At 39.7% G+C, this 17032-nt stretch overlaps 1 protein-coding gene across 2 annotated transcripts in view; it reads right to left on the bottom strand.

Moving 5' to 3' along the window:
• Positions 1–17032, bottom strand: part of DNAJC3 (DnaJ heat shock protein family (Hsp40) member C3) — a 63044-nt gene that overhangs the window by 17080 nt on the left and 28932 nt on the right. For both annotated transcript variants that reach the window (XM_047720257.1, XM_047720258.1), the window contains exons 5-9: positions 6409–6561; positions 4763–4944; positions 4215–4334; positions 421–526; positions 216–336 (exon numbers count right to left, since the gene is read on the bottom strand). In XM_047720257.1, the coding sequence (XP_047576213.1) occupies positions 216–336; positions 421–526; positions 4215–4334; positions 4763–4944; positions 6409–6561 (682 nt within the window). The remainder of the gene's footprint in view (positions 1–215; positions 337–420; positions 527–4214; positions 4335–4762; positions 4945–6408; positions 6562–17032) is intronic.

The following is a 17032-nucleotide window of genomic DNA, read 5'->3' as shown; positions in this document are numbered from 1 at the left end:
TCTGAACTGGTTTCAGCGGCAGAATGCTCTCCTCATGTGGTGTATCTTCCAAGTTCCACTAAGGAAGAATCTTCCAGTTCTCTGCCATCTTCCTATAGTCATCAACGTTTCCAGCTACTCTGGTCAACTTGTTCTAAACAAAGGATGTTAAACGTGTGCTAATTTCCTATACATCAACTTCTAGGTACTGCAAATCAAATTCCTTAAAGATTTACCTTCATCATACATTTCCTCTATCAAATAGGCCTCTGCTCGGTCTTTCAGAGCATTCACATTGTCAGGCTCCACCTGCAAAACTTCAGAACATACTCGAATAGCTTCAACAGGCTTCTCATCCTACAAACAAATATGAGAAAAGGATTTATGGTTTTTATTCCATATATTAAGTTTTTACACTTCTGGGAACCAATCAACTGTTACCTTAGAAAAGCAGTGGCAAATCCTTTCTTTTGAACGAATCGTATATTCAGAAACACTTGGCTCTGTTTTCATGACAGATTCGTATTTGCTGGTTGCATCCGTGTACCTACGGATGAGCAAACCACGATGAGTAACAATGACATTCTATTTCTAGAGCTAAGGAAGGACCCCTACTCTTCACCATAGGTTACTTAATCAATTCACCTGAATGAGCAGGTGCCTTCAAGCACTGTTTTTACCTTATTAGTCTACAGTGGCAAAGAAGGTACCTCTGCCAGCAAAAGTTAGGAGGTAAAACACATGACCACAGAAAATGTGTGTGTACAAAGCATAGTATACCTGTGAATACCAAACAAGGTGAAGAATTTCTTCAGAAAAATACTCATGATTTTGAAAATGAGTAAAACATTTCATTAAGTCTGACTTACACAGAGCATTTTCAGCAAAACAGAGATCAGGTTTTATTTCTTGGTCACTACACACCTTCATGAAATAACAGAGCCCATTTAACTACACAACATCTTATATAACGAATGTCAATATTCACAGCTAAGTATAATGTAGTTCCTTGTAGAAGGAAACTGCTTAAATCCCTAGCTTTCTAAGAACAATAAAAGCTATTTCAGCATTTTTAAAAAAAACTAGTGAAAAATATTAGTCACATTATACACATATACACAATATATAAGTTACTTTCCTTAGTAATGGCAGACTAAAAGATATATTTTTATATATCATCATATATATATGATGGGTTTTGGGTTTAGCATTTCTGGGTTGAAATGTGGCACATTATTCCCATTATTCAATTAGAAAATAACTGCAATTCACTTAAAAAAAACCAACTAGCTTCTGAAAAAGTGAAGCAAAAGAACTTTCCCCAGTTCCTCCAATTAGGTACAATTAAAATACCCTAGACATTACATATTTATAAAAATATGAAAAGACTCCGAAAGAGGAGAGAAGCAGGTAGACCATTTGAGGATGGCACGTGTAGACTGAACTAATCCCAAATGCTAGTGTTCTTGTTAGTGCTGATATGCTTTCGTTTTATGCATACAAATCATAAAGTTCTACTGATGATAATACAAATCCAATATAATTGTTAATTCTACACTGGGCACTTGTGTGGCTCTTTTTGACCTGTCTAGGCCAGTAGCTGTAGTTCTGGGGCTGGAAGCTTAGAGGTGGGGAGGAGAGAATTCTCAAGTTCACCATCAGTAGCTTGGTCACACCTGAACACTTCAGTCTGTTCACACAAAACTGGGTAAGAACATAGATATGAATGTGCAGAGTTAACTTCCAATTTGCATACTTTGCTTAGAATTTGGGGGAAAATTTTTGAAAGATAATTGTTAAATTATTGGAAATGTGTTATAGTAATACTAGTATGACATTTTGTCATAAAATTTATATTTACCTCTTAGATCTGTTAAAAACATTGTTGCACATAATTCAACATATATTTGACTTTGATTTTGTTTCACTAATTAAAACAATAGTAAACTTGAAAAAAAACAGAAACAAACAAACAAAAAACCCAGGGGCACCTGGGTGGCTTAGAGGGTTAAGCCTCTGCCTCGGCTCAGGTCATGATCTCAGGGTCCTGGGATAGAGCCCTGCATTGGGCTCTCTGCTTGTCAGGGAGCCTGCTTCCCCCTCTCTCTCTGCCTGCCTGCTTGTGATCTCTTTCTGTCAAATGAATAAATAAAATCTTAACAAAACAAAACAAAACACCAAGGAACCTTGGGACCTGAGGGAAAAATAATACGGTAAACTTCCAGGATTTTTTTTTTTCTTTTTGCTTCCTATACCCCAGATTTGGAGCTGAAGCGGCCAGCAACCCAGAAATGCTAATGGGTGCAGACAATAAAATCAGAACCCAGCAAGAGCCTGCTCTCTCAAGTCAAAAGACCTGGGAAGGGTAGCCTAGCAAGATGGGAAACTTTGGCTCTAGTACAGCCAAACACCACCAAAAGAAAGTAAAAGGAAAAAAAAAAAAAAAAAAAAGAAAGTAAAAGCCCCACCCCTTCCAATGCCAGCAGGTCAAGTGGACAGTCTCGACTTCCTGCCGAGGCTGTGACACGGTGTGCCCACACCTGTACCAAGGTGGTACAGAGAAGGCCAAGTGGGAAGCCAGGACTTTCATCCATGCTGGAAATAGTTCCCAAAACTCTCACCTGCTCCAAGCAATAGTGAGAAGCCCCACACCTCAAGTATCAACAAGGGCCAACTGGGAAACGTCTGCCTCCCTGACAGTAACAACGCAATGCCCACCGTTGCTTCGCTGGAACAGCGTCAGAAAAAAACAGCCAAAACAGAAGATTTAAATTAAAGAAAACAGTCTTACAAAATCAAAGTGTGCAGGTTTCAATTAAAAACAATTCAGCCTACCAAGAAACAAGATCCCAAACTGAATGAGAAAAGACCATTTCAACCCCAAAAGGACAGAGATGTTAGAATTATCTGATAAAGATCTTAAAGCAGCCATGGAAATGGCAGCAGTGACAAACATGCTTAAAGCAAATTAAAATAACAGACAGCCTTGGCAAAGTAACAGAAGAGATACAAGAATAATCACATGGAATTTGTTTATTAGAACTGAAAAACAGAAAAACCCAAAAAACAAGTTCATTGAATGTGCTTCAACAGTAGAATGGAGGTGACAGAGAAAAGAATTACTGAATTGGAATGATAAAAAGTGAGCAAATCTGGTCAGAAAGAAAGAGAGCTAAGAAAAATGAGGAGAGCCTCAGGGACCTGAGGTGCTATAACAGAAGAGCTAAAATTTATGTCAATTAGAATCTAAGAAGGAAAAGAGGAGCCTGAAAAAGTACTTCAAGAAATAATGGCTGAACCGTCCCAAATTTGACAAGACACAAACCTACATATTCTAGAAGCTAAGTAAACTCCAAATAGGATAAAAACAAAGATATCCACACCAAGATACATCACAATTAAACTTCTGAATACTCAAGACAAAAAAAATCTTGAGGGGCACAAAATATATAAAAGAAACAAAAAAAAATCTTGGCTCACTCGGTTAAGCGTCTGCCTTCAGCTCAGGTCATGATCCCAGGACCCTGGGATCGAGCCCCACATGGGGATCCCTGCTCCATGGGAAGCCTGCTTCCTTCTCCCTCTCCCATGCCCCCTGTTTGTGTTCCCTCTCTCGCTGTGTCTCTCTCTGTCAATAAAATCTTAAAAAAAAAAAAATCTTGAAAGCAGTCAGAGGAAAATGCCTCATTTTTAGGGAGAAGACCATTAGAATGACAATGGATTCCTCTTCAGAAACCATGGAGGCCACAAAAAAATGGTACAATATTTTTCAGGTGCTATAACAAAAGGACTGTTAACCCAGAATCCTATACCACAAGAAAATCTCTATATACTCCGCAGACATCTCTATCACTCTAGATACCACATTATTTTTTAATAGTCAATTAATATGTCTGTCTCCCACCCTAATCTAGAAGATTCTTAATACCAAAAACCATGTCATATTCATTTCTACGCCCCCAGTACATTGTCAGTACCTGGCACAGGACATGTTCAATAAATATTTGGTGAAATAGAAGTAAAACTGCTGGTAAGAATACTATGCAGTTACTATTATTTAAATTCTGCTCTATTAAAAAAATGTAGAGTTGTAGTAGTTTTGCCAAGGCCCAGTGCTTTCTAGGATAGTCTATCCTCAAGGACTAACAAGTAATAGAGCAAGCAGTTCAACTGTTCTCCTGTGCCCAGAAAAGACATACAAGGGAGCCGCACAGTGTAAAACAGCGTATTCTTACCTGCCATCTCTGATGAGCTCTTCGGCTGACTCAATCAGCTTATTCAGCTTCTTTACTTGTTTATAGTGTGCAAAACACCTTTTATGATCCTGGTCAAGTTTTAGACATTCACGAACTTCACTGCTCATGTATTTAAAAAGAGGAAAATACTCCAAGTCAAAATAAGCAATGAGTAGTTTTCCATACCAAATACAGAAATCACAGTATTTTTTTGGTAACGATTAAAACACACACGCCGAACAATTCACCATACACTTTTACATATGGCATTCTTGCACACGCATGTATTAATTCAAATTAAAATGACTTAAGTAGGATATACATGAAACACCCCACTTTGCTTCTGCAAATATAGTATCTCTACTTACATAAGCACAGCTCGTGAAAATAAACTATGTGGAAATAGAATAACTTAGGGATAACACAAAATATATAAATGAAGAACATAAAAACAGCCTTAACCACAGTGTTAAAATTAAAAAGAAAATGGGATGATTATCTTACTGCCAACAAGAAAAAGATGAGATGTGAATGTCAATGGAACTGACCTGAGAGACAGTTCATGGTCTCCTAGTTGATAGTACAGTGTGCTAATTTTATAAAAAGCCTCAGTATTATCATTCTTCAATTTTGATGCAGCTTTTAAGTCACTTATCGCTTTCCTAGGTTCCCCTTCTTTAATGAAACATTCAGCTCGAAGTTCCCGTAGTTCTGCATCCCAAACACAAACCTTGAGAAACAAGAGAATTAGACTTTACGAAACAGCAAACTACACACACTCCCTCCCATCCATTTTGCCTGCATATTTATCGATGTGAAACCACCTTCACGAAATGTGATTTCCATATTATAAATAGTACTAAAAAGTCTGATACAATTTAGATGTGACAAAATAATTTCTCCAAGGACATCATAAATGGGGGAAGGAATATCCTGTATATACTAATGAGGCCCCTTTCCTACTTCCTTCAATTATATAATTTTAAAACTCTAAAAATAAGAATATATGGCATTACTATTAAAAGGTTGTTCCCAGTGAAGCATATCTGATTTTGAAAAGAATTTTCCATAATCTAGTCTCAAAAAATAAATAAATAAAATCTAGGTTCTGCATCTGTAAAATATTTCTGTTCTACTAATAACTAAATAGAATTCTCTTTTATAAATTGTTCTCTTTGAAATTAAATCCTCGTATTGCAAAAAGAAAGAAAAGAGGAAAACAATGTGGGAAGGCTGAGGCTTCACCATTTCTACTTTATGAAGAAGTCGACGATATTCATAAACGGACTAGTATTCTTCAAAACTTAAGCCCAAAAGTCCAACAAAAAAACCTAGGGAAGTATCTTTTATATATTTCTGAGTTGTTCTTTCTAAAGTCGTATCAAATTTTCGCATGTATTAAGATATCAAAATCAACACCGTACATTAATAAAATACCTTGAATAATAAACTAGGTCAAAATGGATAGTCTAACTACTGGAAGGCAAAAAATTTTAACTTTGTATTTCCTTAATAAAGCATTAGCAAAACGCTATAATAAAACACGAATTCTGCTGGACCACATCACGTGATCTCCTCTACAAAATCATCAAAGAAGCACCGACTCCATATACATCCCAAGGTGCTATGAAAATGATAAATACACATGAATTGTGATTGCTCCTACTTGAGGATTTTAGTCGACTTCCTCCTTGAAACCCTCTGCCATTCAGTCCGTCAGCGGCGAGAAGACTACAGACTCGGGGTTTCCCATCTAGAACTCCGGATCTTGTCAACCCTTCATCTGCTTCTTCCCTAGAAGCTTCCCATTCTAACCACTCCTCTTGGCCACAAACGTGGTTCTTCCTTTTCCTTCAACCAATTCTTTCATCTTTAATCCCATTATCGAACCTCTCAAGTTCTCTACCCCCAACACAGAATGTAAAATGAGACAGAAATACCAAAGCAAGCGATATATGATGACAGGTAACTCCCCCTCCACGGCACCTCCTGCACATTTACTGAAAACCTCAGTCCAAATTCCGTTCTGTGCCAACACCAGCTCGTCACTTCAGAGATAAAAGCCCGAAGACCCACCTGATACTATCCTATCTTGGTTTCTTGTAATGCATAACGTGTCAAAGTCTATAAACGTGCCTTATAGTGCAAAGCAGCCCGCGCCAGGCCTGCCAGCTGCACCCCCCGGGAAACTCACCTCTAAAATCTTATCAAGGAAGGTTATAGCGGCGCCGTAGTCTGCGCTCCCGACGGCGGCGAGCGCTTGGGAACGCAAACGCTGCATCTCGCCAGACTTCCCAAGCTGCAACTGGGCTTCCTTTTCTTCGCTTTCACTTGGGCCCGATTTGAGCTATCAGAATGAGAAATTAATGAGAAATGCTTAATCTCTTAAACCTAATACCCACAGTACACACCCCGATCTGGCCACTTTACACCCTTAAGTTCACCAGGGGCGAAGGGAAGAGACGCCGGCCCATCCGAGCACGTGCCCCGGGGCTGACAAGCGGGAGGGAAACGTCACCCCCACTCGGGACAGGACACAGATGCAAGCTGGAAGCTGGGGGCAACAGACCTGGGTCCCCGAACCTTGCCGGGAAGCAAACACATTTGGGAATGTGACAGGACAAAGAAGGAAGGACGGCGAGCACTCGCCTCCCTCTCGGGTACAGCTCTGCACACTCATGGGAGTTCCGTGTATTCTGCCTTCCAGCTCTACTTCCTAAATGTGTATTTTTTTTTTTTAAAGATTCTATTCATCCATTTGACAGACAGAGACCACAAGCAAGCAGAGAGGCAGGCAGAGAGAGAGGAGGAAGCAGGCTCCCTTGCTCAGCAGAGAGCCCGATGCGGGGCTCGATCCCAGGACCCTGGGACCATGATCCCAGCCAAAGGCAGAGGCTTTAACCCACTGAGCCACCCAGGCGCCTGCTAAATGTGTATTTTTAAGTATAAAATAATTTTACGTATAATATAAATAATTTTAAGTATAAAATTTTTACTTAAAAATAATTTCTAAGTAAATTTTTAAATTTTTATATAAAATATAATTTTAAGTATAAAATTATTTTTAACTTAAAAATAATTTTTAAGTATAAAATAATTTTATATTTTAAGTATAAAATAATGAAAACCAGGGAAACTGAGGAGAGGGCATGTTTTTTAAGAGGTTATAGGATGAAGATTTGATACCAGAGAGGCTAAGGTGTAATGAGAAAGAATTTATGGGGAAAAATGAGAGAATAACACCTTATATTAAAAGACTCAGAGTTTTAAGAGGTCTACACATTTTCTCTTTTTAAATAACCTTATCGGGGTGCCTGGGTGGCTCAGTGGGTTAAAGCCTCTGCCTTCAGCTCAGGTCGTGATCCCAGGGTCCTGGAATCGAGTCCCGCATCGGGGTCTCTGCTCAGTGGGAAGCCTGCTTCCCTCCCTCTCTCTGCCTGCCTCTCTGCCTACTTGTGATCTGTTTCTGTCAAATAAATAAATAAACTTATCAAGGTATAATCCATATGATAGAATTCATCCATTTTGAGTGAGCAATTCTGACTTTTAACATATTTAGCAAGTATGTACCCACTACCCCAGTTTTAGACCATTTCTGTCAATCTTTTAAGATCCCTTGTGTCTGCTTATAGTTCACTCCTACTCCCAGCCTGGCCTCAGAAAAAGCGTCTCAACAATTTCTTCCTCCAAATGGAAAATCCTAAGCTTAATGGCTTAGAAAAACTGAGTGCCTACATTAAAAAGCTCTGACTTGGGCAAGTCGGGGGGGGGGGGGGCATTTTCCCTGACTTTTCCTAGTTGATATGTAATAATTCCTGGAATCTAACATTCTTACTGAGATGGGAATTGTAGTTGATAGGATCCAATCTGGGGTGAGGTGTACCCAATGGTAGATTATTTCTAGAAATGTCTCTCTTTCAATTGACCAATCATACTGCTCCCTCTTTTAGGTAAAAAACACCCACCACCAGCTACCTGGTAGAGAACACTCCAGATGCAAAACCTCAAGAATACTATTTCTGAGTAGAGGCTCTATATGTCTCCATTTTGCTTTTCGGATACTTTAGGTATTGTTTTGTCTGTTTAACCATTGGCTTTTGACGGGACAGACAGAACTCCCAAGTATTCAGAGGTAACTAGAAATGAACCACCTCAGCTTGCTCTGAGGAGGACTGTACCTGCAGGACCGAACTACCCAGCTGAAGGGAGTTACTGTAAGGCCATGACAGGCTAATCTACGGCTGTTTTATCATCCTCAGGACGGTCCTGAGCACTTCTGGCAGTTCACGCTGGAAGAAGGATATATGTGTATCACTTTGCTCTGGATAAAAGTAATTTATTAACTTGTTTCCTATATGTACACTGCTGCCCCTTTTGGAATAGGATATCCTATTCTGTATTTTTGAGTTTTTGAGTACTTTGAATTTTTGAATATTGATATCCAATTCCAATTTCTGAATAGGATATCCTATTGGAAAAGGGATGGTAGTGTACATATAGGAAACAAGTTAATAAATGACTTTTACCCAGAGCAAAGTGATACACATACATCCTCCTTCCAGCATGCTCTGCCAGAAGTGCTCAGGAAAAACATGAGGATGATAAAACAGCCGTAGATTAGCATGTCATGGCCTTACACAGATACTGCCTCTTCTGGATGGAATTTACATTCTTTTTTTTTTTTTCTCAAACTTCATAGAGTCTGATGTCTACCACATGATTTTCCTTGTTGGAAGGTGAGAGCAGGAGAAGCCCTAAATCTTGAGGTTGAGGATGGAGGGCTCAGCCGTGCTCAGTGCCCAGTGGGAATGGGAAAGAGGGAGTATGGTGAGGTGAGGTCATCTGCACCTCTTAGAGGATGGAGGGAGCCGGGAGAAGAGGGAGGGGATTCTTGCAAGGAGGTAGGAAAGGAGTTTGAAAAACAAACTAAGGACTTATAAGCCTGAGGAGTTTCAAAGTAAACTGAGTGAGATGAACATTTTCACTCTCACCGCCGGCTGGGGACTCCTCCCGGGATATGTGCAGGTGGAGCCTGGACCCTGTTAGCACTTCCCTCCCTTTCTTCAGGTTTCTTCATAACCCTTCTTTTGTGTTTCATATTTCTATCCCTCTCAGACAAACTTCTCCCGAAGACAATATTTTATTTCTTATCACTTACTGTGATCACCCATCATAGCTATGGGGTGGGGGGTGGTTAAAAGGGGCGGGCTGCTCTCTCATCTAAACACACCCCTATTTCTGGGACAAGGGGTTGATAACTGTGGTGGACAGACTTCTAAGACGGCCCCAAAAGACCCCCACCTCCTGGAACTCATACCTTTGTGCGATCCCCTCCCCTAGCATGATGTGGGAACTCCTTTTAACACACATAATGCGACAGAGGTGACAGGATGTCACTGCCTCAGTTAGGTACAAACACGGTGACTTCCCTCTGGCTGCTGTGCGGTGACTCATCAGATGAGTCTGGAAGCAGGTCTTTCACCAGCCAAACCCTCAGATAATACCGCAAGCTCACCTGATGCCCGACGGTGGCCCGTGGGAGACCCCGAAGCAGAGGACGCAGCTAAACCTGCCCCGGTTCCGGACCCCATGAACTGTGTGTTGCTTTAAGCTGCTAACTTTGGGTAATTTGTTAAGCAGCAATAGATAATAGTTTTACCATTTTTTCAATGGCCAGATTGTGAATATTGCCCAAGAGATTTTATATTATTAATGTTTTAAAATAAAGTCCAAATGGGGGGAAAAAAAACACCTATGCCCAAACCTTTGTCACTTATTACCCATATATTACTTACATTTTCTTCACCAAAACAAAGGGGAATAAAAATGATGTGGTAAACAAAGGCAAAAGAAAAAAATTCAATCTCCTTCCCACTTACAGCCCACTGGCAAGTCCGTGAAACAGGCACAGTGACCTTTTCCTCTAGGAACCCAACTACGTCAATGTCGATACTTTGCTAAGGGCAAAAGGCAATCTTAGCCCAACACCCAGGATCCTGTGAGTCTACTTTAACATATAAAAATTCCTTTGGAAACCTCTTTTATCCCTACCTGCACCCCCTCCCTGCCAAGATATATATTAGCAAGCATATGACCCATCATACATATCTAAAGGGTCTCATGACTAAGATTTTATTAGACAGTAATAAATGACTTTTTCCTAATAATGGCAAGCCCCCTCAAGGTCCTGGAAACTGTCCCTAACACCCATCACCCATCACAACCCCAGCGCAGCTCCTTCTGCAGCTCTTTCTGCCCAAGGTCCTATCGCCATGCTTTAATAATCACCACCTTTTTTGGACGAAAGATGTCTCAAGAATTCTTTCTTGACCACTGCCTCTGAACCCCAACATTTCCTACATCAATAATGCTTACACCCTGAGGAACAGTCATTGAGAAATTAAAAAGATGCTTTACGCAACACACAGCAAGTACTCAAAAAAATGCCAATAAAAATTCCAAGCTCCTTTTCTGAACTTTCTGTAGTATATAAATTGACAATGAGGACAGAATGCAATACTTTAAAAGGTTATTCAATTTATTTCCCATTGCATTAATATCAGCCAACTTAAACTGGGTGTCCTCTACGAAAGTTAGCATAATTAAAGTCCCAGAATAGCACGTGGATGGCTCAGTGGGTTGAGCATCTGACTCTAATGGTTTTGGCTCAGGTGTGATCTCAGGGTCTTGAGACTGAGCCCCGCCTGCAGAGTCTGCTTGTCCCTCTCCCTCTGTTCCTCCACCCCCCTTCTCCACCCCGTGCACTCTCTCTCTCTAATAAATAGATAAAATCTTAAAAAAAAAAAAAAAAGTCCCAGAATAATAAAACCTTAATTTGACTCAAGGTCAAAATAAAATTAGATTCTGGCAGAAAATACAGTCACCGAACTGCTTGTTGCTCAAGAAATTACTCTTTCCAACCCTATTAAATTTAATTATGGTTTTAAGAGGTAAGTAGCACAAATTTACATTTTTCATTTGATACTAATTGATAACATATAAAAATATGTAATATTTGAGGTGTGTTGCAACATTCCCCAATGACTTCTAAAATTCGCCTTCAAAAACTGTTTCTGCAGTCTTTGTTAAGGGAACTATACAAAAATAAGACCAACTAATTTTTGAAAAGCAATTGTATCCAAGTCAAGGGGGGAGTGATTTGAGTTAAAGTGTTCTAAGGTTCTTGTAATTTTCTAGAGGAAGCTAAAGAGAGTGCTTACCTGTAAACCTTATTAAAAGCAAGCATGTTAAAATTCCTGAGTAATGACTACAAGAAAAAGACACAGTATGCATAACAATACAGAAAGAACAGAATAAGGAAGAAAAATCTAAGTCAATTGCAGGAGGGAAGGAAGAGAAGGGTAGGCTGACAGAAAACAAACAGCTGGATAAACAGAAGCTAATGGAAATAGAGACAAGAGACATCAAGTTGCATTTCTTATACCAGCCAAGCCAGCAAAAACTACTTTGTTCATACTAAGTGTAGCTGAAGATATGGGGCACATGGAACCCTCCTAGGCCACTGGTGGGAATGTCCATTTGGATAACCACTTAACAGGAAAGTGTCTAACTGTCTGGCCAGGTTAAAAATGCCCATAACTTTCAAAGCCGCAATTATGCTCTTAGGTATATACCCAACAGCAGCGATCAGAGGGTGATCCAGGGACACCTGGGAGTCCTTAATACCCTTTCAGAGGTCAGTGGGGACAAAGTATATACGGATAAAAGACAACGCATTCGAAGTACAGCATAAACCAGTGGATTTCATCATGACAGAGTCCTAAAAGTTCACTCATGAGATTGCAGAGTCCACACTGTACCTAACCAGTAACAACTCCTGGAATTTGCTAGGACATCAAAGAATATGCAGAACTAAATATAAAATGACTATTAAAACATTCTTCCTTTTCCAACCACTTAAATGTGTGAGCCACCTTTTCTTCAGTAACACTTCCACAAAAATATTAGATCTGGGAACCTGATTGTCTTCAATAAGCCAGATAGTAAAGAGACTTGCAAAAATGTAAATAAGTGGTCTTATTATTAAATATTTGTTGTTTTTGAAAATATAGTTGGGTTGCATGCAAAAAAATCTGTATTAACATATAATGGGTTTGTTACTTTTAGATCAGTAAATATATTTTTTCAATTTCTAAAATCAACTCCCAGTACTGCGAATACTGATACAAACTCAGCTCTTTGGAGTCCTCAGTGCTCACCAGCGAGATGGTCCCAAGAACAACCTCCGAACTACTGCCCTGAAGGGCTTCAGCGTCAGGAGGCAAATGAGCCAGAACGTCACTGAGCCTAGCGGTATATAGACTCAAAGATTTGTTAGATTCATAAATAAAACCTACAGAAACGAAACATGAAACTGTGAGGCTATAGCTAATTTCCCGCAATTATAACACACAAAAAAGATATCCTTGAGATTCCAAAACTCCCTCGTTCCCTCAGTTCTAATCAAGCCAACACCCTTCTCAAGTCTCATCCCACCAAGCTTCCCTAACTACTCCATACTAAGGTCGCCTTCGCTTCTCTCTAAATGTTTAAATCACGTAAGAAACTCTTTTAACAAGGAAGTAATCTAAGAAATCATCTTGCCCAACCAACTCCCACTCTGTAAATGAAAATACTGAGTCTCACAAATGGTAACTCGCCCAACATCACACAGCTTATCAGGAGAAAAGTGGGGTGGGTTTCCCAACTTCTAGTCATGTGTCATTCTTGATCTTGTTAACTGGAGAATCTTATATGTCACTTCTTATAAATCTCTCTGTACTACTAGCTTTTCACACATGTAGGGCTTATTTCTTCCAACTAAAGGGTGAACTGCTGAGGAACATGATATATGTCTTAATGCCTACATCACATGCCCATTTTTCTTTTTCAGTTAATACTGTTACCTGTGAGCTAGGTTGTACTGTCTCTAATTTTAGATAAAGAAATTGAATGATTTTTAGATAAAGAAATTGAATGAACTTGCCAGAAGTCTTGCTTTGGATGATGGTAATGATGAAAACCAATCATGACAGGAGAAAATATTTACTAAGAGCTTTCTATATTTCAGGCACTATTCTAAGCCAAACCAAAAAAACCTAATGGACATTTTGGATTATCTCCCTTTTACACACAGGAGGAATCTCTAGCTCAAAGTCACTTCCAGAGCCTACATTCCTAACTGTTCCCTCTTATGTGTACAACGATGCCAAAGATGCAAGCGGCCTACCTGCCACGTAAGAGCATCTCAGTAACAAGGCCAACACAGAAGACCACAAACAGCCAAAGCAATTTTGAAAAAGAAAAGCAAAGCTGGAGACATCACAATTCCAGACTTCAAGTTATATTACAAAGCTGTAGTAATCAAGCCCGTATGGTAATGGCACAAACACAGACACACAGATCAAGGGAACAGGACACAAAAATCCAGAAATACACCCACAATCATATGGTCAATTAATCTTCAACAAAGCATAAAAGAAGTCCAATGGGGAAAAGACAGTCACTTCAACAAATGGTGTTGGGAAAACTGGGTTTCAACTCGAGGTCATTTTTTTTTTTTTTTAATCGAGGTCATTTTCTTTTTCTTTTTTTTTTTTTTTAAAGATTTTATTTATTTATTTGACAGGTAGAGATCACAAGTAGGCAGAGAGGCAGGCAGAGAGAGAGAGGGGAGGAAGCAGGCTCCCCGCTGAGCAGAGAGCCCCATGCAGGGCTTGATCCCAGGACCCTGAGACCATGACCTGAGCTGAAGGCAGAGGCTTTAACCCACTGAGCCACCCAGGCGCCCCTCGAGGTCATTTTCTTAAGCGACAAGGACGCTCACCTTCTGCCAGGATGCCCTCCCAGCCACTTTGCTAACACAGATTCATTCAGCCTCTTAACATTCAGATTTCTAGTACATCCCCTCCTTTAAGAAAGCTCTTCTTGACCAGACCCCCGGTTAAGTTAGGTGACCATTCCGCCTGTGCCTGCAGGGCTCAATCACACCACCTCAGTCATACGCTATCACATCTGCCCGATTATTTCTTACCCTAGTATAATCTTTCCAAAGGCAGAGACTAATTTTCTTCATCAGCAACCCTCTAACATCTACCAATCTACCTTGCAAAGAAGCTGCACTGAACTACACTGCACTGAACTACAAGTGACCACATGCGCTGGTGACAGCAGTGACAGCTCAAAGACAAACCAAACCACGTAAGATACTGTGTAGGATCAGGAGAGCTGGTGGGGACCTGAGGTGAGGCTTGTTTACAGGAGACCCTCCAGCAGCAGAGTAACCTGTGCACATAACAAAGAACAAGATTCGTACTGCAGCCCCAAAAGAGATTAAGCATATTCAAACTTCCGTTCCATTACGTAAAACGTAGCTGATCCCCACCTGGTTGTACATAGAGCACTTCATTAGTAAGATTAAATCTTTCTGTATCTAATAGGCTGGTAAATGCTCTTAAATACCACAAAAAAGCCCATGTAACTAAAAACACATAAAGCAAACAAGTTATTATATATCATCTATATTCACAAATCTCTAAAAAGTGTAAGAATTCTTTGACTGGTAAAGATAAAATACAGTCACAACACAAAGTCTGTCTTTTTAAACCAGACCCAGAAATCATCTATTTTATGATATCAGACTTTAATTTTTTAAATATTGCATCTATTTGAGAAAGAGAGACAGAGTTAGCAAGAACGAGAGTATAAAGAGGGAAGAGAGGGAGAAGCAGGCTTCCTGCTGAGCAGGGAGCCTGATGTGGGGTTCGATCCCAGGACCCTGGGATCGTGACCTGAGCTAAAGGCAGACACTTAACCAACTGAGCCACCTGGGTTTGGGATTTCTCTCTCGCTCTCTCACTCTGCCTCTGCCCGCCATTTGCATGCATTCTCTCTTCTTCTCTCTCTCTCTCTAAATTAAATAAAATTTAATTTAATTTAATTTAAAAAAAAAAACAGTAGAAAATCTTTGGAAGCTAGGGACTGGTGAATAGTTCTCAGACATGACACCAAAAACACTTTACATAGGAGAAAACAGAAAACCAATAAACTGGACATCATCAAAATTAAAATTAAAAATTTTCACTCTCTGACATACCCTGTGAAGAGGAAAAGACAAGCCATGGTCTGGGCGAGCACATTTGCAGACCACACATGTGATAAAGTATTTAAAATACATAAAGAGGGGCGCCTGGGTGGCTCAGTGGGTTAAGCCGCTGCCTTCGGCTCAGGTCATGATCTCGGAGTCCTGGGATCGAGTCCCGCATCGGGCTCTCTGCTCAGCAGGGAGCCTGCTTCCTCCTGTCTCTCTGCCTGCCTCTCTGCCTGCTTGTGATCTCTGTCAAATAAATAAATAAAATCTTTAAAAAAAAATAAATAAAATAAAATAAAATAAAGAACTCCCAAAACACAAGGGTGAAAAAGTAAACAATCCAATTAGAACATGGGCAAAAGACACGAACCAGCTTTACACCAAAAAGGATGACAAATAAGCCCAAGAAAAGATCATTAAACGTTAGGGAAATATAAACTAAAAAAACAGTCATAAACTAAAAAAACAATGAGCAGTCACTACAAAGTTCTCTGAATGACTAAAATAAGAAATAGTGACAAAACCACATACTGGCAAGGACGCAGAGGAACATAAAATGGCACAGTCACTCTAAAAAGCCATTTGGAAGTTCCTTCTAAAACTAAACAGGCAATTATGATACAACCCAGAGACTGCACTTTGAGGCATTTATCCCAGGAAAATGAAAACTTCTGTTCACACTAAATGTATAAGAATTTTTGTAGCAAAAAAAAAAAAAAAGAAAGAAAGAAAAAAGAAAAAAAGAATGTTCGTAGCAGTTTTATTGGTAATACTTAAAAAGTGGAAACAACCGAACGGTCCATCGAATGATGACCAGACAAGTCAAACATGTCACACACGTTCCCTGGCATACTTAGCAATTAAATAAGCAAAGTGATACACGCAGCAATCCGATGAATCTTCAGGGAATTCTACTGAGTAAAAAAGTCAATGCCAAAAGTTTATGCAGTGTTTAAGTCCACGTATGCAATATTGTTGAAATGTCACAATTTAAGAAATGACTCACAAACTAGTGGTTGCCCAAAGTTATGGATGAGGGGCCGGAACAGTACGTGAGGGAAGTGGGTGTGGCTATAAAGGCGCAGCAGGAGGGAGCCTTCTGGCAAGAGAAGCACTCAGTATGTGAACTGGGTGTAAAGAAAAAGGGTATCGAATTACACACACACACACACACACACACACACACAGAAGTGAACACTACTACTAGAACTGAGGAAATCTGAATAGACGGGTAGACTGTATCAATGTCAGTATCCTGGCTGTAACACCGTACTGCAGGCTTACGAGACATTATCATTGGGGGAAAGTAGGTACTGGGTAAAGGATACACAAGACCTCTCTGTATCATTAATTACAACTGTATGTGAATCTACAATTATCTCAATAAAAATTTGAGCTAAAAAAAAAATCATTCAGTACAGCTGCACATTCTCATGTGCAGAATGTGACGAATCCTGTAATAGCAAGCCTGGTTTTAAGAACACGCTAGCAGAAGTTATGACTGTTAGAAAACAATCTAAAAGTGGTAAGTGTCATGAAAGTTCCCCTTCTTGTTTCTGAGAGGTTTTAATATCGATCACAGAAAAGACATTAATCAAGACATACCAAGAGTTCCAATAACTCACTTTTCCAAAAGGATACACCCATTGCCTAGTAAGAATTAATTTTTGCTAAAGCTTTTATTCTAAATTGTGTTATTTCTAAAAGGTTACACTAATATTGTGATTGG

The sequence above is a fragment of the Lutra lutra genome, chromosome 3 (assembly GCF_902655055.1).
Source record: "Lutra lutra chromosome 3, mLutLut1.2, whole genome shotgun sequence".
NCBI classification, from domain to species: Eukaryota; Metazoa; Chordata; class Mammalia; order Carnivora; family Mustelidae; genus Lutra; species Lutra lutra.
Note: the sequence above shows the minus strand (reverse complement) of the source record. Positions and strands in the feature narration are given on the sequence as shown.